Below are 24,105 nucleotides of genomic sequence, written 5' to 3' on the forward strand. Positions count from 1 at the left end.
TTGTGTGCGGTGTGTACATAGACCGCAAGGGGGCGGCCTGTCGCCTCGCCGACCCTCCGGCGCGCCTCCGCGGTGCGAGGAGCCGCGCCGTGGGGTCTGCTTGCGCAGGGGCCGACCCTCGCGTACCCCTCTGACACCTGGTGCTCCGGGTCTGTACTTCACAAATTGACGCCCTTTGGGGTCTGTATGGCGGTTTGACCGCGTGAATCGCCTTCGGGCGTGATCTGTGCACCTCTTTATTCGTGTGTGGCCTAGCGCGCTTGAGGGGTACGTAGACCCGGTCCCGGCGAGGAGTGTCTGCGCGCTTGGGGGTTGGTGCAGCCCACCTGCCACGTCAGCTGGCCCAAAACGTGATCGCAGCCGCTGGGCCTGCCCACATTCGAGAACTTTCTCGGTTGCCGCCCTCTTGGGTGCCCCGCATTTGCCCTTGGTTCCGACATGGAGGGGGAGTATGATGAGGAGGCCTGCCCCTATCTGCAGGATGATGAGTTTTATCAGGCGGTGGACAGCTCCATCTATCGTTGTGTGACGGAGGTGGTAGGGCCCATGGAGGACCGCCTTTCGGCCCGCATCGTAGAGGAGTGTGCCAAGCTGGCAGCGGCGCAGGTGCCGCCGTCCCCCGAGCTCCCGGGGACGTCCGGCGGGTTGCCGCCCGCTCTGAAGAGACCCCGGGGTGAGGGGCCTTCATCGGAGGCCCAAGGCGTGGATAAGGGCGCCTTCGAGCGTCTTCGTGACGCCTTCCTGGCCAAGGCGACGGCGGTGCCTCCGACGCCCTTGGTGGACCCTGGCACTTCGGGCGGTCTGTCAACGGCGCCCGCTTCCCCGATCTACGACTCTCCGGACACGGATGACGACGGGGAGTCGACCCGGTCTTGGCTCCCGGCGCCTTCGGGAAAGGAGATGCCCCGAGATGAGTCGGGCATGCTGGACCCGGACGAGATCGTCCACCCCCGATCCACGGCCTGGGCCCCGGGGGAGACGGTGGCGAAGTTTGTCGCGGGCCGGCTGCGCAAGCCCCTGGAGAAGGAGGCGAGGGGTTGCCTGCGCGGGGAATGCCCTCGGCCTACTTTGGAGGGGAAGGTGGCTATGACCCCAGAATTGGACCCCAAGATGGCCACCTTCCTGGCGAAATTCATGAAGGACCCCAGGAAGGGGATCGATCGGTCCTGGCGGGCCTGCCAGGACAAGCTGTTGGATGCGGTCGGGCCCGCCACGAAGATCCTCGATATGGCGGAGGAGGCTCGAGCGAATGGCACCGCCATTTCACCGGAGGTGCTCTCCAACTGGGCCCAGAGGGTGATCGTCTTCTTGGGCAACGCCAACTGTGCCCTGTCCACGGAGCGGCGGCGGTCGCTCCTTATTAAGCTGGACCCGAAGCTGGGGGACCTGGCCTCGTCGGAGGCAGGTGCAGTGGCCCAGGGTGGCCTCTTCGGTGAACCTTTCATCCGCGAGCTTGGAAAGTTCGTGAACACGTTCACGTCGCTGGACAAGGCCCAGTCTAGCATCAAGAGGGTGTTTCACCAGCGTTTTTCTGGAGGGGCCGGTCGCGGCAGGGGCCGCGCGATCGGCCGTGGTCAGCAGACCAACAACCGTGGCCAAGGCTCCGGAAGAGGTCAGTACCAGACCTCGGCCAACTACACCAATTTCTACCCCACGAGGGGACAACGCTATGGTGGAAGAGGATTCCAAAAGAAGTCCGGACAAGGAAATGCTCCCGGTAAGTGTACTTTGCTTGGATCAAGTTCCGATTGGGGGGCGGCTGGCAAGCTTTTACGGGGAGTGGGAGTTGCTCACTGCCGATGCTTGGGTTTTGCAAACTGTGAGAGGTTTCCATATAGAGTTTCACGACCAGCCAACTCAGGTGAGGCCCCCGCGCCCAATGGTTTTCTCAGATTCCGACGCGCGATTGATAGACGGGGAGGTCTCGGACTTGCTGCGCAAGGGAGCCATCCGCCTATCAACGCGCCACCCGCATGGGTTCCTCAGCAACGTCTTCTTGGTAGACAAGACGGATGGGGGCAAGAGGCCTGTGATCAATCTCAAGGAATTCAATGGGTGGTTGGTCTACCGTCACTTCAAGATGGAGGGGATCCACCTCCTTCGGGACGTGCTCCTCCCTCGGGATTGGATGGTGCGACTGGATCTCAAGGATGCCTACTTGGTCGTTCCCATCCACCCCCCTCATCGTCGTTTCCTACAATTCCTGTGGGACGGCCAGGTGTTCGAATTCACCGCCCTGCCGTTCGGCCTTTCTTCGGCCCCGTGGTGCTTCACGAAGGTCCTTCACCCGGTAGTGGAGTTTCTCAGAAGCCAGGGGGTCCGTATGATAGTTTACTTAGACGACATCCTCCTCATGGGGCAGTGCCCGGAGGTGCTGGCAGGACAACTGCGTCAAGCGGTCGGCCTGCTTCAGAGACTGGGGTTCGTCGTCAACGGCTCCAAGTCGGTCTTGGTTCCCACTCAGCAGATCACCTTTTTAGGTTTTGTGGTGGACTCGGTGCAGGCGGTCTTGAGCCTACCGAGCCGGAAGGTCGCAAAGATACGGCACCTGCTTCGGCAGACGATCGCGAGGGATCGGACGTCACTGCGCCATGTCGCCAAGGTGGTGGGTCTTCTGTCGTCCTCCATCCAGGCGATTTTCCCAGGCCCGCTGCACTACAGGGCTCTTCAGCGCCTGAAAGCGCAGCATTTGCGCCGTGGGATGTGTTACGATCAGTGAGTTCCCCTCACGGACGAAGTGAAGGAGGAGATGTCATGGTGGCTGTCTCACATGGAGGCATGGAATGGGCGAGCGATCTTCGGGTCGGCTCCGGACTTAATAATAGAGTCCGACGCCAGCAGGTCGGGCTGGGGCGCCCGGTGCGGGGATTTTTCCACCGGCGGCGCCTGGTCGTCAGAAGAACAACAATTGCATATCAATTGTTTGGAGCTCCTTGCGGGCTCCTTCGCGGTTCGCTGTTGGACCAAAGATTCGGTCAAGGCTTGTGTCCTGCTCCGGATGGACAATGTTTCGGCGGTCCGATATGTGAACCACCTGGGAGGTCCTCGGTCCCGCGCCTTGGCGGATTTAGCGAAGGACTTCTGGGATTATTGCCTGTCTCGTCACATTGCGGTGACGGCGGAGTATCTGCCAGGCCAGTCCAATCAGGTAGCGGATTGGCACTCTCGCCATCTCAGGGATGCCAGCCAGTGGAAACTGGATCCGGGAGTCTTCCGGTGGCTACACTCCCTTTGGGGCCCCTTCTCGGTGGACCTCTTCGCGTCCCGTCTCGACCACCAGCTGCCGCGGTTTTACAGCTGGAGGCCGGACCCTCTGGCGGAGGCCACGGACGCGTTCTTGCAGGATTGGAGTCGGGAACAGCCGTTTGCGTTTCCCCCGTTCTCCATGATCATGCGAACGGCGGCTCAAATACGCCGCCAGGGTGCGGACCTGGTGTTGGTTACACCGCTGTGGAGGTCTCAAGTATGGTTTCCGGTTCTTCTGGAACTTTCCTGGGATTTTCCAATCCTACTCCCCCTGTTTCCTCTGCTCCTGACGAGCCCGGATCGGGAACCTCACCCTCTCGTCATGCAGAACACTCTCCGCCTCGTGGCGTGGAGGCTCTCAGGAGACGCTGGACGCTCCCGGGCCTTTCGGGGTCGGCTGAGCACTTGCTCTCCAAAGCATGGGCCGATAGTACGACGAAGCGTTACAGATCCGCTTGGCTTAAGTGGATGCGTTGGTGTTTACGAAGGGATTTGGATCCCATGGTCGCCGGCCTTGTTCCCGTGCTGAATTTCCTGGCTCATTTGGCCGACAAGGGTTTGGCGTATAGAACGATCAATGCTATCCGGTCGGCGATTTCTGCGGGCCATGATAACATCGATGGCCATCCGGTAGGGGAACACCCTTTTGTGTGCCGGCTTCTGCGAGCGGTTCGCCTCGCGCTGCCGCCAGAGCCCAGGTACTCCGTCCTTTGGGACGTCAATTTGGTCCTGAACCTGTTCCTATCGTGGCCAGCGAATTCTTATCTGTCTCTGAAGGAGCTTTCGGCGAAATTAGCCATGTTGTTATGTCTGGTTTCTTGTAGGCGCGTCTCGGACGTGCGCGCGCTGGATGTTTCTGCACGCATTTTTTCCCCGGAGGGGGTTACTTTTACGGTGGGTCGACGCACTAAGACGTCGTCGCGTTCCATTTCTTATCCAGCCTTTACTGACACTCCTAAGTTGTGTGTCGTGCAATGCCTCAAAGCATATGAGGACCTGACCTTGGATCTACGCCCTCCGGGCGAGCGTCAGTTGTTGATTGCCCTGCGGAAGCCACACAAAGCTGTCTCCTCCCCCACTATCGCTATGTGGGTGCGTTGGGTCATGCAGGAAGCGGGCATCAATACTTCTCTCTTTGGAGCACACTCCGCCAGGGGGGCCATGGCCTCTAAGGCATTCTCGGTGGGTGCTCGTCTGGAGGACCTTATGCGAGCGGCGGACTGGTCCTCGGATTCCACCTTCAAGAGGTTTTATTTTAAGCCGGTGGTGGATTTAGCTCAGTTGGTGGTAAGTAAGCTTTAAACTAGCATAATCTGAAGCCTCCGGTCCTGACATAGAATCGAAATTTGCCTAGCTTACGTAACGGTAAGTTTCAATTCTATTAAGGACACGGAGGCGAGGATTATCCCACCCGGACTACGGTGGTGTCTCTACCCACCCGTATGGCAGTAAGTAAAGCGTTTTCCTTTACGTTGTCTGTACTGTGTTGTTCACTGAATGCTCCTCGCCTTGTTGTAGCCTTTTCCTGGGCCACCTCGCTGATGCTGTTCCTTTTTTGGCAGGCAACGACGGTGCTAAACAGGACCAATGAGGCTTAGCGTGATCTGCGCGAAGAAAGAGGAGGAAGATGATGGGAAGTCCGGTTATATAGGGATGATGAACAGTGACAAAGGACTGTGGACTATGATTATAACAAAGAGACTCTTGGGAGTTGTTGTTGATTTTTTGTTGAACATTACGTCAATGCTTTATGTTTAAAGCATTTTTTGTTCTTATTATATCTTTCCTAAGCTGCTGTGGGTTCTTTATGTTAATAAAGCGAAGGAAGATATAGCATAATCCTCGCCTCCGTGTCCTTAATAGAATTGAAACTTACCGTTACGTAAGCTAGGCAAATTTCGATTACTTGTCGAATATCCAAGTTTTAAGTTGCTTTCTGAATGCTAGGTGGTTTCGAGTGAGGCGAAGGTGAGTGGGAAGTGAGTTCCAGGTTTTAGCTGCCAGGTAGGAGAAGGATCTTCCTCCCATGGTGGTTTTGTTGATGCGAGGTACAGCAGCAAGGGCTTGGTTGGAGGAGCGTAGCTGGCGGGAGGGGGTGTAGAAGGAAAGTCGTGTGTTGAGGCATTCGGGTCCGAGTTCGTAGAGAGCTTTGTGTGCGTGGGTTATGAGGCGGAATGTTATTCTCTTATTGACGGGGAGCCAGTGGAGGTTTTTCAGGTGGTTAGAAATGTGCTCTTTACGCGGGATGTCTAGTATGAGTCTGGCTGAAGCATTCTGGATGCGTTGGAGTTTTTTCTGAAGTTTTGCAGTGGTACCGGCGTATAGGGTGTTGCCGTAGTCCAGGCGGCTTGTGACCAGTGCGTGGGTGACCGTTTTTCTAGTTTCGGTGGGGATCCAGCGAAATGTTTTTTTGAGCATGCGAAGAATGTTGAAGCAAGATGATGAAACGGCGTTGACTTGTCTGTTCATCGAGAGTGTGGAGTTCAGGATGATGCCCAGGTTCCGTGCGTGGTCCGTCAGGATGGGTGCTTTTCCAAGGGCCTCTGGCCACCAAGAGTCATCCCAGGCGGAGGGGGAGGTACCTAAGATAAGGACTTCTGTTTTGTCAGAGTTCAGTTTCAGACGGCTGTGCTTCATCCATTCGGCTACTTCTTTCATCCCTTCATGTAGGTTGGTTTTGGCGGTGTCCGGGTCTTTGGTGAGTGAGAGGATCAGTTGAGTGTCATCAGCGTAGGAGATGATGTTGAGGTTGTGTTGGCGTGTGATGGTTGCGAGGGGGCTCATGTATACGTTGAAGAGTCTGGGGCTGAGTGAGGATCCTTGGTTGTCGGCGCTGTTGGTTATCCATTGGGTGAGGTTAATGGCTGCTTGGTTGGGGTTCGAAGAGAGGGCAGGGGGGTTTTGAAGAAGCGATGAGGAGATCTGGTCGATGGTGATTTTGTTCCAGTTTCTTCGCAGAGTAGGTTGAGGATGGTTGTGGGATGTGGTCTTTTTGTAGACAAAGTGAACGCAGCTGTGGTCCGTCCAATGGAGAGCTGTGGTGTGACTGAAGGAGATATGTTTGCTTGAGGTGAAGATGGGGTCGAGTGAGTGACCTGCGTAGTGAGTGGGGGTGTTAACAAGTTGTTTGAGTCCAACGTTGGCGAGATTGTCCAGAAGGGTGGTGGCGTTGCTGTCGTTGCTCTTTTCCAGGTGAAAGTTGAGGTCTCCCAGTAGAATGTAGTCCTCGGAGGGGAGGGCGTGTGGTGTGATGAAGTCAGTGATGTCATCACTGAATTGTGCACGGGGTCCCGGTGGCCTGTAGAGGAGGGTGCCTCTGAGTGTGGTCTTGGGGTCGGTGTGGATCTGGAAGTGGAGGTGTTCGGCGCTAGCGAGGTTGACGTCTGAGCTGGTTGAGATTCGGATGGAATTCTTATGGACAATGGCGATGCCTCCTGTTTGCTTGGTGCGGTCCTTACGGATGATCTTGTAGCCTTCTGGGATGGCAATGGTGATGTCTGGGGCTGAGGAGGCGTTCATCCATGTTTCTGTTAGGAAGGCGACGTCCGGAGAGATGGTGTCTAGTAGATTCCAAAGTTCGATGGCGTGTCTGTGGACTGAGCGGGTGTTGAGTAGGATGCATTTTAGCTTGTTGGTGTCAGATCTCTGTTTGGTGTTCGTGGATGTGGAGTTGGTCTTGGTGCTATCGTACTTGCAGGAGTTGCATGTGAAGGGTCCATGGGTGTGTCCGGGGGCGGCTTGGGCGCAGTTAGGGAGGCGGCTGGGATTTAGGGCTAAGAGGGTGGAGGCGTCGTATATAATGCGGGGGGGATGGGTGGAGCGGGGGCCAGGGGGACTGGCGCTAGGCGCGGACGGGCTTACCTTTGGCGCACCTTCGGCGCGAGTGGGGCGCGGTCGCTGCGCGTGAACGCTGCGCGTAGGTCCTACTGACATAAGTTGGGGAGTGGAGGGGGCGGAGCGTGGGAGGGGGAGCTGGGAGGCGGGAGCGAGGTTCAGGGAGGGTCAGGGATGGTCAGAAAATCAACAAAATGGTAGTCTGGTAAACAAACGTTATGAGCGTCTCAACCAACAAAAGCCACAATGAAAATGGAGCGCTATGCAGGGCAAGACTATCTCAGGCCAGCAGAGGAAAGCGCTATATCAGGTGAAGCCAGAAAGCGCTGTGCAGGGCTAATCACTAATCACCACACTCGAAATGTTATTCAATTAGGCAGCAGGGCACAGCAGTGTCACAAAGCGCGGCGCAGCTTTAAATTCCAAAATAAAATGAAATGCGAGGCAGAATTCAGCAGCAATAGGTACGATACGAGACGATACGATACTAGCAGACTACCGTAATAATTTAACATTACGCTGCCCTCTAAGCAAACTTAACATGGATGGTTCCTATAGTATTCATGTACACCACAAATAAGCCTTCACAACATTGCTTGCCTTCTCTTAGCATCCGCGCTTTGGGTCCAAGCCCAGCTCCAGTGGGAGTGGTGCTGTGCCTCAGCATGGGACTTCTCCTGGAACCCCATACCGGTGATGTGGTTCAAAGGGGCTGAAGGGATACTGAAAGCCCTGGCCATGATCTTCATGTTCGGCCGGTCCTCTATACTTGTTCAAAGTCCTTTTGGCCGTCTCACTCCCTTGACGACGAGGAACGCTGAGCTCGCTCAGTGCATGTCAGAAACCATTGATTACTGAGTCGGTGCCCCTGCAAATGTACACCAAGGGGAGTCGAAGCACATTTTGTGACTCAAGAGACTTCTTCGAACAAAAACAACTCGCAAATGTCTGAGCCCAACACTAGATGGAAGGAAAAGGAATGTATCTGTTAAGATGCAGGCTGTTCCATATTAATAGAAAACAAGTAGGTCACACCGTCTTACCAGCTGGAATATCACATAGTGCAAAGAGGCCGACTCGGGTGCTCCCATTCACCGTCCACTTCTGGGTCTCGCAGTTGGGCTGGCAGCTGTGGTTCATGAAGCGGGAATGATTCCCTTTGCGGCCAGCATCAATAATGTGGTCCTGAAAAACAAACCATAACAGGAGTAGACTTGTGAATTATGAGATCTTGAACCAGAATATATGAAGATAAAAAGGAAGAACAAAGACGAAAGGGGCGGAGCTAGCTAGGGAGAGCGATGGCTGCCTGAGCCCGGTGCTCCGTATAGTCATCACTCTATTCTGCAATTATCCTGATGCATTAGTGTGTATCTACCCCCCTGGCTTGCTGTAGACACGTCTTAAGGGGTGAGGTGCCCTCCGTAAGTGAGTATATCGACGTTGCAGGCTGACAGACGAACAGCTGCGGGGGGAGAGCTCGCGGCAACTGGGCCACAGATCCCCGAGCCACAGTCTTGATTGCTGCCGGGCTGCGTCTCACGACGTGCGGCTGGGCCTAGCCTGGGTCGACGAGGTCTGCGGTGAGCGTGGAGGACGGCCGGCGCGAGACGCTGCCTGCTTAGGGGGAGATCGGAGGAGCACTGAGGGGCTGTGGAGCACTTGCGGGATTGCCTGGAGGCTGGCGGTGTCAAGCAGAGGAGCTGGTGAGGCCGCGGCGTATGGAGAGGCCCTGCTGTGGGAGCTCCCCGGCGTTGAAGTGGGAGCGCCGCTGAGAGGTGCGGAGGCTGTGCATACATACTGCTCCTCGCCTGCAGTGCTGCATGCCTGTGAGATAGCGGTTGGCTTGCACTATTGGGGCCTTGCTTCAGCTTGGTGCTGCGGCAGGGGCCCAGAGAGTGTCCTGGTTTGGCGGAGTGGGAGTGGAGCTTGTGAGAGATGAGCACTGGGCAGTGGCAGTGTGGCAGCTGCTGGGACTTGACCTTGGTGGGGATTTGTAGAGAGCTGAAGGGCATGCCCTGGGGCAGGGGCCGGCTGTGGTGTTGCTGGGGTGGAACGGCCCATAGATAACCTGGGTTGAGCTTGGCACGGGTTGCAAGGACTGGATTGAGGCTTGAGGGGAGCAGCTTGCTGACTCGCTGGCAACAGATGGACGGCTGGCGATGTACAGAGGTATAGGGGCTCTCTGACGTCTACTGGGAGAATAGCTGTGTGGTGGGCAGGAACATGCTATTCATGCACGAAGATTGATCCCTGTGCTACTCTGCACTGTGCGGTGCGGTGGGAAGTGGATCAGAGGTTTTGGCGCAGAGACATATTTATACCATCTTCGGTGCCCTGCTAACTTGTGGTCTGCTAGAGGAGGTTTCTACTGCACAGATAATCCGGACGTGGGCGCAGGGCTTTGCTGTGGATATATTCAGTGACCTGGGAGAGAGAAGCACGGAGTGAAGAGTGGATAAAATAGCGGGCTTCCTCTGGAGGTCCTGTTTTTTTACTCTGACCGGTCACTGGGATGTGTGGAGAGTGTGACGGTTGGTGGAAGGTGGCAGAGTGAACCCACAGTGACCATGGGTAAGGGAGATAAGACCCAGACGAAGCTGGCCTTTGATCAGAAGCGATCGAAATGTCAGGATCGGGGGTGCTAAGGGCAGGCGACGGCGCAAGAAGATAATGGTGAGGACATTCGTACTATCCTGAAGTCTATGGAGAAGACTCTGCAGAGTGGCATTTCCTCCCTAGGCACGAAAATGGATGCCTTAACCTATAGGATGGACAGAATGGCAGAACGCCTTGATAAACACGCTGAAAGGCTGGATATGTACGAAAGGCGTCTAACGGAAGTTGAGGAGGCTCAGACCACGCTTGATGCAGACCATAAACAATTGGGAAAGGTTCTGCGCGTGCTACAGGACAAGACAGAGGACAGGGGCGCGTTCCCGGCGCTGCAACCTGCGTTTAGTTGGCCTGCCGGAAACGACGGTCACAGGAAACATGGAACAGTTCATCAAGAAACTCCTGGTAACACTGCTAGGAGATGATGTCTTTTCGGCAATGTTTATAGTGGAGAGAGCGCATACGGCTCTGGAACCTCGCCCACCGCCGGGGGTTGCTCCGCGTCCGATTATAGCAAAGTTGCTCAATTATAGGGATCGTGATATGGCCCTCCGTGTAGTCAGAGAGAAGAAAATATTGCGATATGAGGGGTCGGACTTGTCCCTATAGCCGGACTTCATCACTTGTGTACACGAGGCCCGCAGGCACTTTGTGCCACTCAAAAGGCAGCTTCGGGATATGGGGGTGGACTATGCCATGCTGTACCCTGCGAAGCTACGTGTGAACAGGCAAGGGAAATCGCATATTTTTATGGACTCTAAGGTTCTGCAGCAAGCCTCCAAGAATTGGATGAAAGAGCGGAAGTGTAAGCCGGAAAGACAGCAGCTGGAGGAGTCGGAGAGGACTGTGTTAGATGATCAGGACTGACATGTTGCACTGGTAGGTATTGGGGTTGTGTGAGGTGCTGGGAACTATTTGACGGGGTGGCTAATGTCCTTAGACAGATGGCATTATTGTATATTTTCCTGAGATGTCTAGCTATTATGGGTGGTTTGAGACACTGCACAGAGTATGGGCGGGGAAGTAGAGACTAAGATTTTATTATTGTGTCACGCCTGGAAGGGTTCTGCAACAAGGGTGCATTTAGAGTGAGGCTGGGGTGGGCGACACTGGGAACCTTCCCTTATTTAATAGGATAACTGCGTATAGAGCTCTGTAATGTGACATGGGGGCTTGTTCAATTGTTTGGGGGGGGCGTGACTGGTACAGAACTAGGCAGCAAAAATGTGCGTGATGACGAGCGGGGGCCAGGTCTGGCTTTATATGCTGTTAGTATTGTTCTAGTTAAGTGCGAAGGGGTACCTCCGCCCACGCGTGCCTGCCACTGTTGCTGTACTCCTCACTGAGGGGGATTAAAGGGTTTTGGGGCCATGGGAATGTTTTTCATGCGGCCATGTTGGGGGAGGTCTGCTGTGGATGGAGGTAGAGGGTGTTTTTTTTGTGAGGGGTTTTCATGGAGTTTCGCTGTTTATGGAGCGGATGATGCACTGTGCGATGGTACACCAACGTATTGGTTTGGCATTATGCACGGATTTTGTAGTTCATGGCACGTAACGGGCAGGAGGCCATTGAATGGGCGGGGGACATACGAGTGTTGTCATGGAATGTTAGGGGTCTTAATGATCATCGGAAACTTTGGAAGGTTCTGAATTATCTAAATAGGCAGAATATTGATTTGGCTCTTCTGCAGGAAACTCATTTACCACAAATCCAGGGGGCTGGAGGGTAATATTGATTCTGCGGGGTTCACCTCACAAGCTAGAGGAGTGTTAAATTGGGTTAATCACAGGTCGTCTCTCAAATTCACCTTGCTCCAGGAAGTCCCGGGCGGTAGATAGGTCATGTCTAGGTGTAGAGGGCGGGGCCTGGACCTTATCGTTCTTCATATATACGGGCCCAACTATGACTGTCCGGAATTTTGGAGGGAAATTGCTAGAATGGTGGCTCCCTATGGAGAAGCCAGGATTTTATGGGGGTGGAGGGGGGGACTTTAACTTGGTTAGGGACCCTGGCCTGGATAGATCGGCGGTTCCGCCTTCACTCAGTCTGCAGCTTAATTCTCGCGGCCTTCCTCATGTACTGTCTGCGTTAGCGCCTTGATGCCCTTGGGCTAAGTTCGCGCTCTATAAGACTCAATTTTATTCATTAATTCAAGTCCGGCGACGGCAGCGAGGAAGTTATGTTATGTCTGGGTGTGTGTGATGTGTGGAGAGCTAGGAGTGGAGTGAGAGGGCGTTTTACACATCACTCGGCGTTTCACAACATACACACACGTATTGATTACTGGTTGGCATCCACTGCGCTGATTAATTCGATACAGCATTGTATAGTGTTGCCTCGCACATTATCGGACCACTCGCTATTGCTGTTGGTCATGGAGCCACTTAGGAAACGTCTGCCGCCTTTCACATGGAGGTTTCCTCCCTATTCCTTATTAGATCCAGTGTTTAAGGAGGAGTTGGCAGACGCCATAGAGACCTTTTTTGATACTAACATTGGCTCTGTGGATAGTTTCCAGACTGTCTGGGAAACGTTCAGAGTGTATATCAGGGGTGTAGCTATGGCTAAGCATTCGGGAGTACTAAAGACTATTTGTAGGACTTTGTCTGAAATAGAAGGTAAACTGAAGGCGCTTGAGCGGTGGTGGCTTGCTGAGGGAGATGAGACTATAGATGGGGAGATTAAGGTTCTTCTGGAAGAATATCAAGCTGCATCCGATAGCGAAGTAAAACACTTGGGTAAATACGCCACGGAGCGTTCATACAGAGAGGGCGAGAGGCCGGGATTAGTCCTGGCTCGTCTGATGAGAGCGCGGCGCGGTAGGACACAGGTAACGGAAATCAAGACGGAGAGTGGGTTGTTATTGACAGAGGAGGGGGAGATCGCTGAACGTTTCCGACAGTACTATGCGGATCTGTACAGGTCCCGGTCCTTAGGGACTGATGAGCAGATGGCGGACTATTTGGAGCATATACAGCTCCCTTTCCTTCCGAACGCGCATAGGGCGCTTCTAATGCACCCGAGAGAGAGGGTTGAGAATATTGAGGCTTTGGACGGCATGAGGGTAGGTAGTGCCCCGGGAACGGATGGATTGATAGTTGCCTTTTAATAAGACGTTCTTAGAGCAGTTAATGCCTCACCGTATGGCCTTAATTGAAGATATGTAATGGGCACTGCCCCCATCCATGAGAGAAGCCATGTTGGTGGTAATTCCTAAACCGGATAAGGCGCTAAATGAGTGTGGTTCGTTACGTCCCCCCTCCCTTCTTAATGTGGACATGAAATTGTTCGCTAAAATTCTAGCTACTAGACACAAAGCAGCATGTTCGTCAGGAAAAAAAAGCAGTGGCCGTTTCCCTAGACATGGAAAAGGCATTTGATTCAGTGGAGTGGGCGTTTTTAAGGCAGGTATTAACAAGAATGGGCCTGGGAGCAGTATTTCTGAAATTGCTAGGGACTCTATATTAGAAGCCCACGGCACGTGTCCGCATTGGCGATCTAGTTACTGCCTCCTTTAATATTACTAGAGGCACCCAGCAGGGCTGCTCTTTGTCCCCATTGCTTTATGCCCTGGTGGCAGAGCCCTTAGCTTGTGCCCTATGGGAATAGCATGGAAATGAGGGTATTGGCTTTCCAACGTATAGAATAGTGATATCCACATATGTGGACGATACTCTTCTTTACGTGAGAGATCCAGAGAATAATTTAGCCTCGGTTATCAGGGAAGTAGTTAGGTTTGGCACGCTCTCGGGGCTTAGGGTTAATTGGGAGAAGTCAATGGTGTTTCCCCTTACGCCAAGTACGACTGAATTTGCTATAGTTCAAGTTCGTGGATTTGTATAGCGCACTGCTCACCCAGAGGGTCTCAAGGCGCTTGGGGAAGGGGGGTTCATTGTTTGTCGAATAGCCAGGTTTTAAGATCTTTTCTGAAGGAGAAGTGGTTTTGAGTAAGGCGGAGGTGGGTGGGGAGTGAGTTCCAGGTCTTGGCAGCCAGGAAGGAGAAGGATCTGCCTCCCATGGTGGATTTTCGGATGCGCGGGACTGCAGCGAGGGCTTGATTGGACGATCTTAGTTGGCGGGTGGGTTTGTAGAAGGACAGGCGATTGTTGAGGCATTCGGGACCTAGATTGTAGAGGGCCTTGTGTGCGTGGGTGAGAAGGCCGAAAGTAATTGTTTTGTTGACGGGAAGCCAGTGGAGGTCTTTTAGGTGTCCGGTGATGTGATCTTGGCGAGGAATGTCTAATATGAGTCTAGCTGATGCGTTTTGGATGCGTTGGAGTTTTTTCTGTAATTTTGCCGGGATTCCGGCGTATAGTGCGTTGCCGTAATCCAGTCGACTCGTGACCAGTGCTTGGGTGACAGTCTTTCTTGTCTCTAGGGGGATCCAACGGAAGATCTTTTTGAGAGTGCGAAGTACGTTGAAGCAAGAGGATGAGACTGCGTTGACTTATCTGGACATCGAGAGAGAGGAGTCTAGGATGAAGCCAAGGTTACGTGCATGGTCTGTGGGTGTGGGTGCTGTGCCCAGAGCGGAAGGCCACCAAGAGTCGTCCCAAGCAGAGGGGGAGGAACCTAGGATGAGCACCTCCGTTTTGTCTGAGTTGAGTTTGAGGCGGCTATGTTTCATCCATTCGGCTACTTCTTTCATGCCTTCATGAAGATTGGTTTTGGCGGTGTTAGGGTCTTTGGTGAGGGAAAGGATTAACTGGGTGTGGTCGGCGTAAGAGATGATGTTAAGGTTTTGTTGACGCGCGATGGAGGCAAGTGGACTCATGTAAACGTTTAAGAGGGTGGGACTGAGTGAAGATCCCTGTGGTACGCCACAGATGACTTCAGTGGCTTCGGAGTTGTACGGGGGGAGTCGGACTCTTTGAGTTCTCCCAGCGAGGAATGAGGTGATCCAGTCCAAGGCTTTTCCTTGTATTCCGATGTTGCTGAGGCGTTGTATAAGGGTGCTGTGGCAGACTGTGTCGAATGCGGCGGTGAGGTCGAGTAGAATGAGGGCCACTGTTTCACCGTTATCCAGTAGTGTTCGGATGTCGTCAGTAGCTGCAATGAGGGCAGTTTCGGTGCTGTGCTTGGCTCGAAATCCGGATTGAGATGGATCAAGGGAGTTGTTGGATTCAAGGAAGGCGGCGAGCTGGTTGTGGACGGCTTTCTCAATGACTTTGGCCGGGAATGGGAGGAGGGATATGGGCCGGTAGTTTTTGAGTTCGGAGGGGTCTGCTGTGGGTTTCTTCAGGAGGGCGCTGAGTTTGGCGTGTTTCCAGCTTTCTGGAAAGGTGGAAGACCTGAACGAGCAGTTGATGACATCACGGAGATGGGGTGCGATGATGGAGTCCGCTTTGTTAAAGATGTGGTGGGGGCAGGGGTCGGTTGGCGAGCCAGAGTGGATTGAGTTCATTAGGCGGATGGTGTCTTCAGTGGTAATTGGGTTCCAGGTGGTAAGGTTGTTAGTTGGCGGAGTAGGGTCTGAGGGGGGTGGGGAGGTTTGAACGCTGGGAATGTTCTCGAAGCTGTTGTGGATGTCGGCAATTTTGTTGTAGAACAAGGAGGATAACGCATCGCAGAGGTCTTGGGATGGAGTGATGTCGTTGGATGCTGCGGTGGGGTTGGTGAATTCTTTAACGATGTTGAAAAGTTCCTTGCTGTTGTGAGTGTTGTTGTCAAGACGGTCCTTGAATGCTGATTTCTTAGCGGATTGAATCAGTTAGTGGTGTTTGCGGGTGGCAGCTTTGAGGATGGACATGTTGTCTGTGGTCGGGTTTTTTCTCCATGTTTTCTCCAGGGTGCGGCATAGCTTCTTGGATTTTTTAATGTCATCATTGAACCAGGGAGCCTTTTTGTTGGCTGATTTGATCTGGTGTTTTTTCAGGGGTGCTAATTTATCAGCACTGTGGGTGATCCATTGCTTGAGATTGATGGCCGCTTGGTTTGGGTCCGATGAGAGGGTGGGAGGGTTTTGGTTGAGTGATGTGAGGAGTTGGTCAGAGGTGATTTTGTTCCAGTTTCTCCGAGGAATAGGTTGTGGGCTGTTGTGGGTCAGGGTGGTTTTGTAGCTGAAGAAAGCCGCATTCAAAGACCGACTAGACAACAACGCCCACAACAGCAAGGAATTATTCAACATCGTCAAAGAATTTACCAACCCCTCAGCCAACTCCAATGATATCACCCCCTCTCAAGCCCTTTGCGACTCCCTAGCTTCGTTCTTCCACAACAAAATCGCAGACATCCACAACAGCTTCGACAACCAACCCGGAGCCCAACCCACCCAACCTTCTGCAGGACCCCCACCCCCTTGAACATCCTCAATGACTGGAACCCAATCTCTACCGAGAACACCATCCGCCTGATGAACTCCATCCACTCAGGATCCCCCACAGACCCTTGCCCTCACCACATCTTCAACAAAGCAGACTCCATCATAGCACCACACCTCCGAGACGTCATCAACTGCTCCCTCAACTCCGCCACCTTCCCAGAAAGCTGGAAACACGCCGAACTTAGCGCCCTTCTGAAAAAACCCACAGCTGACCCCACCGAACTCAAAAACTACCGCCCAATCTCGCTCCTCCCATTCCCGGCCAAAGTCATCGAGAAAGCCGTCAACAGTCAGCTCGCCGCCTTCCTCGAAACCAACAAATCCCTCGACTCCTCACAGTCCGGCTTCCAAGCCAAACACAGCACGGAGACCGCCCTCATCGCAGCAACAGACGACATTCGAACTCTACTGGACAATGAAGACAGTCGCCCTCATCCTCCTCGACCTCTCCGCAGCCTTTGACACAGTTTGCCATAGCACCCTTCTACAGCGCCTCAGAAACATCGGAATCCAAGGAAGAGCACTGGAATGGATCACCTCGTTCCTCACCGGAAGAACTCAGAGAGTCCGCCTCCCACCGTTTAAGTCAGAGGCCACCGAAGTCATCTGCGGTGTGCCACAAAAATCTTCACTCAGCCCCACCCTCTTCAACGTATACATGAGCCCCCTCGCGGCCATCGCACGCCAACACAACCTCAACATCATCTCCTACGCGGACGACACTCAACTGATCCTATCACTCACCAAAGACCCTAACACCGCCAAAACCAACCTACATGAAGGAATGAAAGAAGTAGCCGAGTGGATGAAGCACAGCCGTCTGAAACTAAACTCAGACAAAACAGAAGTCCTCATCTTAGGTACCTCCCCCTCCGCTTGGGATGACTCTTGGTGGCCAGAGGCCCTTGGAAAAGCATCCATCCCAACGGACCACGCACGGAACCTGGGCGTCATCCTGGACTCCTCACTCTCTATGAACAGACAAGTCAACGCCGTTTCATCATCATGCTTCAACATTTTTCGCATGCTCAAAAAAACATTTCGCTGGATCCCCACCGAAACCAGAAAAACAGTCACCCATGCACTGGTTACAAGCCGCCTGGACTACGGAAACACCCTATACGCCGGTATCACCGCAAAACTCCAGAAAAAACTCCAACGCATCCAGAACGCATCAGCCAGACTCATACTAGACATCCCGCGTAAAGACCACATCTCTAGTCACCTGAAAAACCTCCACTGGCTCCCCGTCAATAAGAGGATTACTTTCCGCCTCCTAACCCACGCACACAAAGCACTTTACGAACTTGGACCCGAATGCCTCAACACACGACTTTCCTTCTACACCCCCTCTCGCCAGCTACGATCTTCCAACCAAGCCCTTGCTACCGTACCTCGCATCAATAAAACCACCATGGGAGGTAGATCCTTCTCCTACCTCGCAGCTAAAACCTGGAACTCACTCCCCACTCACGTTCGTCTCACTCAGAACCACGTAGCATTCAGAAAGCAACTTAAAACCTGGATATTTGACAAGTAATTCCCCACCCTTCTTCAAGCGCCTTGAGACCCTCCGGGTATGTAGCGCGCTATACAAATATTCTGACTTGACTTGTGAACACAGCTGTGGTCCGGGCTGTGGTGTGGTAGAAGGAAATGTGCTTGTTCCCCTTGGTACTGCCCTGCCCCTTCTTTGCTTGGGCGGGTAAGCAAGCTAGGGTTCAATGGGGGGTGCTTACGCTTCCGTGTCAGCTCAGGGTCTGGGGCACCAGACTTCGAACTGTACTATAGGGCGGTGCAGGCTGCTTACCTGCATGCCTGGATACATGGCGGGGCTGATATTCCCTTCCTGCGAATGGAGAGACTATTTGCAGACCCCATCCCCTTGCCGGCAATAATTACGGAACCAGCTGATCGTAGAGCACGTGTGGCACTGGCTCCTGCAGAATCAGGCAGGTGCTTTGCTGTACTCGTCTGCTATGCCAATAGAGTGGATGAGATGGTTGGAACCGTGCACGGAGAGGGGTGTCTTGCGGGATCTACGTGCACTGAACTTGGTGGTAGCTGGAGACCTATTCCATGAGGGAACGGTCCATACCTCCGAGCAAGTTTTGGATGGTTCGGAGGGTGACACAATCCTGAATAAATTTCCATTTCATAGAGTGAGGGGGGCACTCCGGGCTTTGCTAGGTGACGGTATGGAAGAGCCTCCTGAGGTGCTAGAGTTAACTCATTTCATCTATTTGTGTCACCCCGCAAAATGATTACGGCTATTTATAAGACAGCGATGTCTCACAGGGCGCATAAGTTTACCAAGGCTAAGCTTGCATGGCAGTGTGATCTGAATGTCCAGTTAGATGATAAGTGGTTCTATTGTTGTACTAACACTAGTAAAATATCACTGCATGGTAGGCACAGGTTGGTCCACTTCAAATATATCGATAGGATATATTACACCCCGGAAAGGTTGTATTGATACGGAATTCGGGAGGATGCTAGGTGCGAGAGATGTCACACAACGCCTGCTGATTTTTTTCACCTGGCATGGTTGTGCCTGGCAGTTTATCAATTTTGGGAGGGAATCTTTGAAGAATTGGGAAGGGTGGTAGAGATGGAACTTGCCCCGGACCCGATGATGGCTCTTTTGGTGTATACGAACGCGTTATTGAAAGCCATTCGTAGATTGGTAGATATGGGGCTGCTTATGGCCAAGAGACGAGTGGCTCTGTGCTGGATGAGGGGGCCTGTTCCAATGCTGCAGCAGTGGTCACGCGATATGTTGTACTGTGCCACACAATCGGAGACGTACAGCGAGATGCTTCCGCCTAGGAGTCGACCCAAACATTTTTGGGGATTATATACAGCATATGTGCAGGGTGCGGGGAGCTAAAATGGTGAAGAGGCAGTGGTTGTGCAAGATGTGGGTGCTACTAGTGTTGATGAACCTGCGGGGATTGGCTGAGACTTGGGTGGGGGGAAATTTCGTTGACTCGGAAGGGTGATGGGGTGCGTCTGGATGGATTACTGGGGAAAAAAGCTATGCTCACGGACAGTGTAAGTGAGGGAGATGACGGGAGGGGTGCTTATTCTGAATGTTTCTTTTGGAGATTGTTTATTGGAGCATAACAGAAGGGATCGTAACCCCATGTTGCCCCTGAGATTACGCTGATGCTGCACATGTAGTTCCGATTTAAATGTTCTACTGTTCCTCGCCGCCTGCCCAGATTGGGATGTTGGCACAATGGTTGTGTTAATGAAGCAATGATAGTATTGAGTGACCAATGTGTAGTTGTTATCAGAGAACTCTGTACCTGAATGTGTATTTGTCTGCTGTTACAATGAAAATGATTAATACAATTTTTTTTTTAAAGAACAAAGGCAAAGGGAAAAAAAACATCTCGAAGTTCCATCCCTATTTCTTCACCTTAAAGCCTGAGAATGTAGAAGAAATAGCCGTGAACTGTCGCTTTCTATAGGGGTCAAGAAAAGTCCAGCAAGATCTGCACGGCTCACCTTAGGCACAACCCAGCCAGTAGGCGCGCGACAAAAGAAAGAACACTAATGAATGCTTATAAGAAGCTAAAGCATAGTCGGAGCCATCAGCAATTATAATGACGAAAAAGAAGACATCCCTTTAACGTGACCTTATTCCTACCCAGGGGCTCTCTCAGGGGGATATACAGCGGGAAAACCATGTTAGGAGGACAGTTGTGCCCACCTTTGCCAACCCCACCCCTCAGGTGGCGAAGATGAGGAAAGGTGGGCACACCGCTCCTCCTAACTTGGTGTTCTGTCAGATTCTCCTGCCCAAAGTGGGGGTCAGAACCGGTGGGCGCCAGTTGCTGGGAGCAGCAAATGGCTGGGGTGGCTCACAAAGGCGGCACGCTTTTGAAGCTTCCCCTTCGTGAACCCTTCCCATCCTGAGGGAGAAGGCTTGGCACCTCGTCCCAGGATGTGCATTGTTTCAGGCCCCAGAGAACAGCAGGCTCTCGACCCAGGGGTCCAAGAACATGTCTGGTGGTGGCAGCTGAAAGCAGCCACTCAGCCTGGACACTAGTGGTAGGTCGTTTTTCAGGGGGCATCTCTAAGATGCCCTGTGAGTGCATTTGGCATTAAATCCCACACTGGCATTAGTGTGGGTTTAATGTGCTGAGAAGTTTGATACCAAACGTCATAGTTTTCAGTGCAGCCATTATGGTGCTGTGGAGTTCGTAAGGACAAACTCCCAGCACCATATAGTCTTAATGGCAGCACTGCACTAACAATGTCTAAGAATGGCCTTAGACACTGTAGGGTTACAGGGCTCATGCACCTGTACCCTCACCACTGGTATAGTGCACCCAGCTAGAGGGCTGACTGACCTATGCCGGGGTAGTGGTTTGTAGGCATGGCACACAGGGATGTGTGCCAGGTCGAATCTTCACTTTGTTCTGCATCCGGACATGCTGCCTGCAAGGGCAGTGTGCGTGTGTCAGGGTGCAGAACCTCCAAGGGTGGCACAATAAGTCCTGCAGCCCTTAGAAGCCTTCCCTGGTCACACAGCCTTGGGTACCTGTGGTGCCACTTACCAGGGGCTGACCTGTGGCCAGAGATGCCAATTGGGTTCAGGCTTCAAAGCAGGGTTAGGGAAAGAACACAGGCCCAGGGTACCCGATTGGCAGGAGCCCAGGGCACTCTTAGTCAAGGAGCATCAAACTTCAGGCAAAAAGTGGGGGGAAGTGAAGAGGGGGGGTTTACAACCATGCAAAAAGGGGCCCTTTCCTACAGAAAGAAGAGCATTACATCGATCGGCTCTATAACTCACTTATGTTGGCGGCATGAACACTGATCTGTCACTAGCGTGCATTATAGTGACTGCTGAAACGCCAATCACAGTCAGGGCATTAAACGTTTCCTTCCTCAATTCGAATCTTTGCCTGCCAAGAAGCAGTGAAGGGATTCTTTTCCAAACAGACTATGATGCAAACGTTCACATCAGATGCCTCAAACGCCTCATGTGGCGAGCAGTCTGGCTATACCTTACACTTTACTGCTGTGGCAAGGAACAGGAGTCAGCTCGGACCACGGTACAATCCCAGCAGTCCTCAACACCAGTCATTCATCCGTACTGCACAAGAAGCAAAACTGCTTCAGTGGCTCCGCAGTACCTGAAAGAACACAGGACAACCTCTTGTATGAAAGAACCGCTTTTTGAGAAAAGCCTTTGCCCGTCATACAACCAGCGACTTCCAGAAACCGGAAGAAGACTGCCTGAACTTTGAAAAAGATGAGAACTCCAGAGGACAGCGGTTCCGTCCCCAAGAAACCAACAACCAGGACTCCAGTGCCATCAGGATCCGCAAGTCCAGCACTCTGCACCAGAGGCCTACGGCTGCTGCCCCGGTGAACCACCAACCCAGAACTGGTTCCCCAGCAATCCTGAACTCCAATCCAGGGTTGGCTGACCCCTCTTGGACTCCAAGACGACCCCCGCAGCCTGAATCCAAAGGGGCTCCCCGGCCCGCGACCAGCTCTGGTAAGAAGACTAATGTCTAAAGCACCCCTGCACCCGGAGCCCCGGGCCTTGTTGAGCTGAATAGAGCCCTAGTGCCCCTACGACCCCCTACTTCTCTACTAACATCTGCTGTCGTTGGTCTCCCTCCTGCAACATCTGGTGTGTTGTCTGCAGCCTGTTTGCCCGAAACAAGTTATCCATTGAAAAGCACTGGACGCCTGACGCTGAAATTGCACCCTGCACCCGGCCGCCCCTGTACTGCTGGTGGTGTATGTTTGGTGCTGCCTTGTACCCCGCCCCTGTGCTGGATCTAACCTCCAAAGCTTGGCCCCTGCAACCAATGTACCTACCTGTAAGCATTATGGGCTTGAGCAATGTAAGAAAGTGGCTCTGTATATACTCCACCAAAGTAAGGTACAGTGTGCAAAGAGTCCACAGTCCCCAGAGTTATGGCAGAGGCTAAAGTTAGATAGAACCTTACTCTCTAAAGTGGTAGCTTGGTCGAGCAGTAAGGCAGTATCAGAGGACAGTGTGAAGCACTTGTTGTACACACTCAGTTAGCAAAACATTTCACAAACTCAAGAACTGAAGCACAAGTTACTACTTGTGTACCGATATATCTGTAAGAGACATTAGTTAGTGATAGATTCCTTACCTTAGAATATCCCCAGGCGTCAGACTGGATCCGTAAATTTTTTGCGTAGCAGTACCCTTGCACGTCGGTAGGCGTCGTCTGCGGCTCCGCGTCCGTCGTCGGCTTCGGAATGACTTAGTCTGAGTACTTAGACGCCGCCCACGCGTGGTGACGTCAGTTCTTAGACACAGCTTTTCCGCGCTAGAAGCCCTGAGCCATGTTAAAAACCAACACTGGTGCCATTGAAACTAGGGCCCTGAAAGGGGATGACCTCAACCCTAGATATCGGTTCGCAGAACGGGGAGAATAGGTGGGTCGGTAAGGAATCTATCACTAACTAATGTCTCTTACAGATATATCGTTACACAAGTAGTAACTTGTGCATCTGAAAGAGACACGTTAGTGATAGATTCCTTACCTTAGAATAGATACCCCAGCAATACCAACCCGGGTGGTGGGTCTGCGAACCAATAATCACACCAGATAGTCCTGGAGGACGGAACGGCCAAAAAAGCCATCCCTCCGGACTTGACTGTCCAGGCAGTAGTGTCTCGCAAACCCGTGCAGCGAGGCCCACGTAGCTGCCTGGCAAATGTCCTGCAAGGGCACTCCCCGGCCCAGGGCAGTTGTCGCCGTAGCCCGGGTGGAATGAGCACGCAATCCAACAGGAGGCTCCTTTCTAGCCAAGGAGTAACATGCCTGGATACACAAGATGATCCACCGAGAAATGGTCCGCTTGTGCACCGCTTTTCCCTTCTTATCGCCCACGTAACCAACAAAGAGTTGGCCATCCACCCGGAACTGGCGTGTGCGATCCAAATAGAATGAAAGCGCACGTTTTGGGTCCAGACGGTGGAGCCGCTCTTCCTCTTTAGAGGGATGCGGTGGCGGAAAGAAGGTGGGCAAGGTGATAGACTGCCCGATGTGGAAGGCCGTGACAGCCTTGGGCAGGAAAGATGGCTTAGTACGCAACAGAAACTTGTCCGGATGGACAGAAAGGAAACGAGGAGTACATGACAGAGCCTGGAGCTCACTCACTCTCCTAGCAGAGGTGATGGCAACAAGGAAAGCAGTCTTCAAAGTGAGAAGACGGAGAGGACAGTTGTGAAGAGGCTCAAAGGGAGCGCACATCAGAAATGTAAGAACAAGGTTCAAGTCCCACTGAGGCATCACAAACGGAACAGGAGGTAACGTGTGTGTGATGCCCTTCAGAAAACGATTTACAATAGGGGACTTGAACAAAGAAGGTTGATCAGGCAGCCTTAGAAAGGCTGAAAGGGCAGAGAGGTAACCCTTGATAGTGCCCAGAGCAGAGCCCTGCTGGGCAAGAGAAAGAAGGAAGAGAAGAACCTCAGAAAGAGGGGCAGCAAGAGGATCCACAGATTTTGCTGTGCACCATGCCACAAATCTGTTCCACCTGCAGGCATATAACGACTTCGTGGAGGGACGCCTGGCTGCCAGAATAACATTACAGACTTCAGGAGGCAAGTCAAATGGCTTCAACTGTCGCCGCTCAATCTCCAAGCATGGAGGTGGAGACTGGACAGGTTCGGGTGGAGGACCGTCCCCTGCTGCTGCGACAGAAGGTCCTCCTGAAGAGGCAGGCGAACCGGGGGATCGACTGACATACTGAGTAGCTCTGGATAACAGTACCTTTGTGCCCAGTCCGGAGCCACAAGGATGACTTGGGCCCGGTCGCGCTTGATCTTCTTCAGCACTCTGGGCAGAAGTGGTATAGGCGGAAAGGCGTACAATAGACCACAACTCCACTCGCGACGAAAAGCGTGTCCGAGCGAGTGCCGCCTTGAAAATTCCAACGCGCAGAACAGATGACATTGCGCGTTCTCTTCGGTGGCGAATAGATCTAACCAAGGCTCTCCCCACTGCTGAAATAGGTCTTGCGCCACGTCTGAGTTCAGACGCCATTCGTGATCCATCATGCACCGACGGCTGAGCTTG

The 24,105-nt window shown here is 53.0% G+C and overlaps 1 protein-coding gene across 20 annotated transcripts in view; it reads right to left on the reverse strand.

Moving 5' to 3' along the window:
• The window catches only part of LOC147725800 (uncharacterized), a 652,895-nt gene that overhangs the window by 219,535 nt on the left and 409,255 nt on the right, over positions 1-24,105 (reverse strand). For 15 of the 20 annotated variants that reach the window (XM_086959950.1, XM_086959953.1, XM_086959952.1 and 12 more), the window contains one exon: positions 8,124-8,265. The exons of the other annotated variants lie outside the window; for them this stretch is intronic. In XM_086959950.1, the coding sequence (XP_086816076.1) occupies positions 8,124-8,265 (142 nt within the window). The remainder of the gene's footprint in view (positions 1-8,123; positions 8,266-24,105) is intronic. 20 annotated transcript variants of the gene reach the window in all.

The sequence above is a fragment of the Lissotriton vulgaris genome, chromosome 3_1 (assembly GCF_964263255.1).
Source record: "Lissotriton vulgaris chromosome 3_1, aLisVul1.2, whole genome shotgun sequence".
In the NCBI taxonomy this organism is placed as follows: Eukaryota; Metazoa; Chordata; class Amphibia; order Caudata; family Salamandridae; genus Lissotriton; species Lissotriton vulgaris.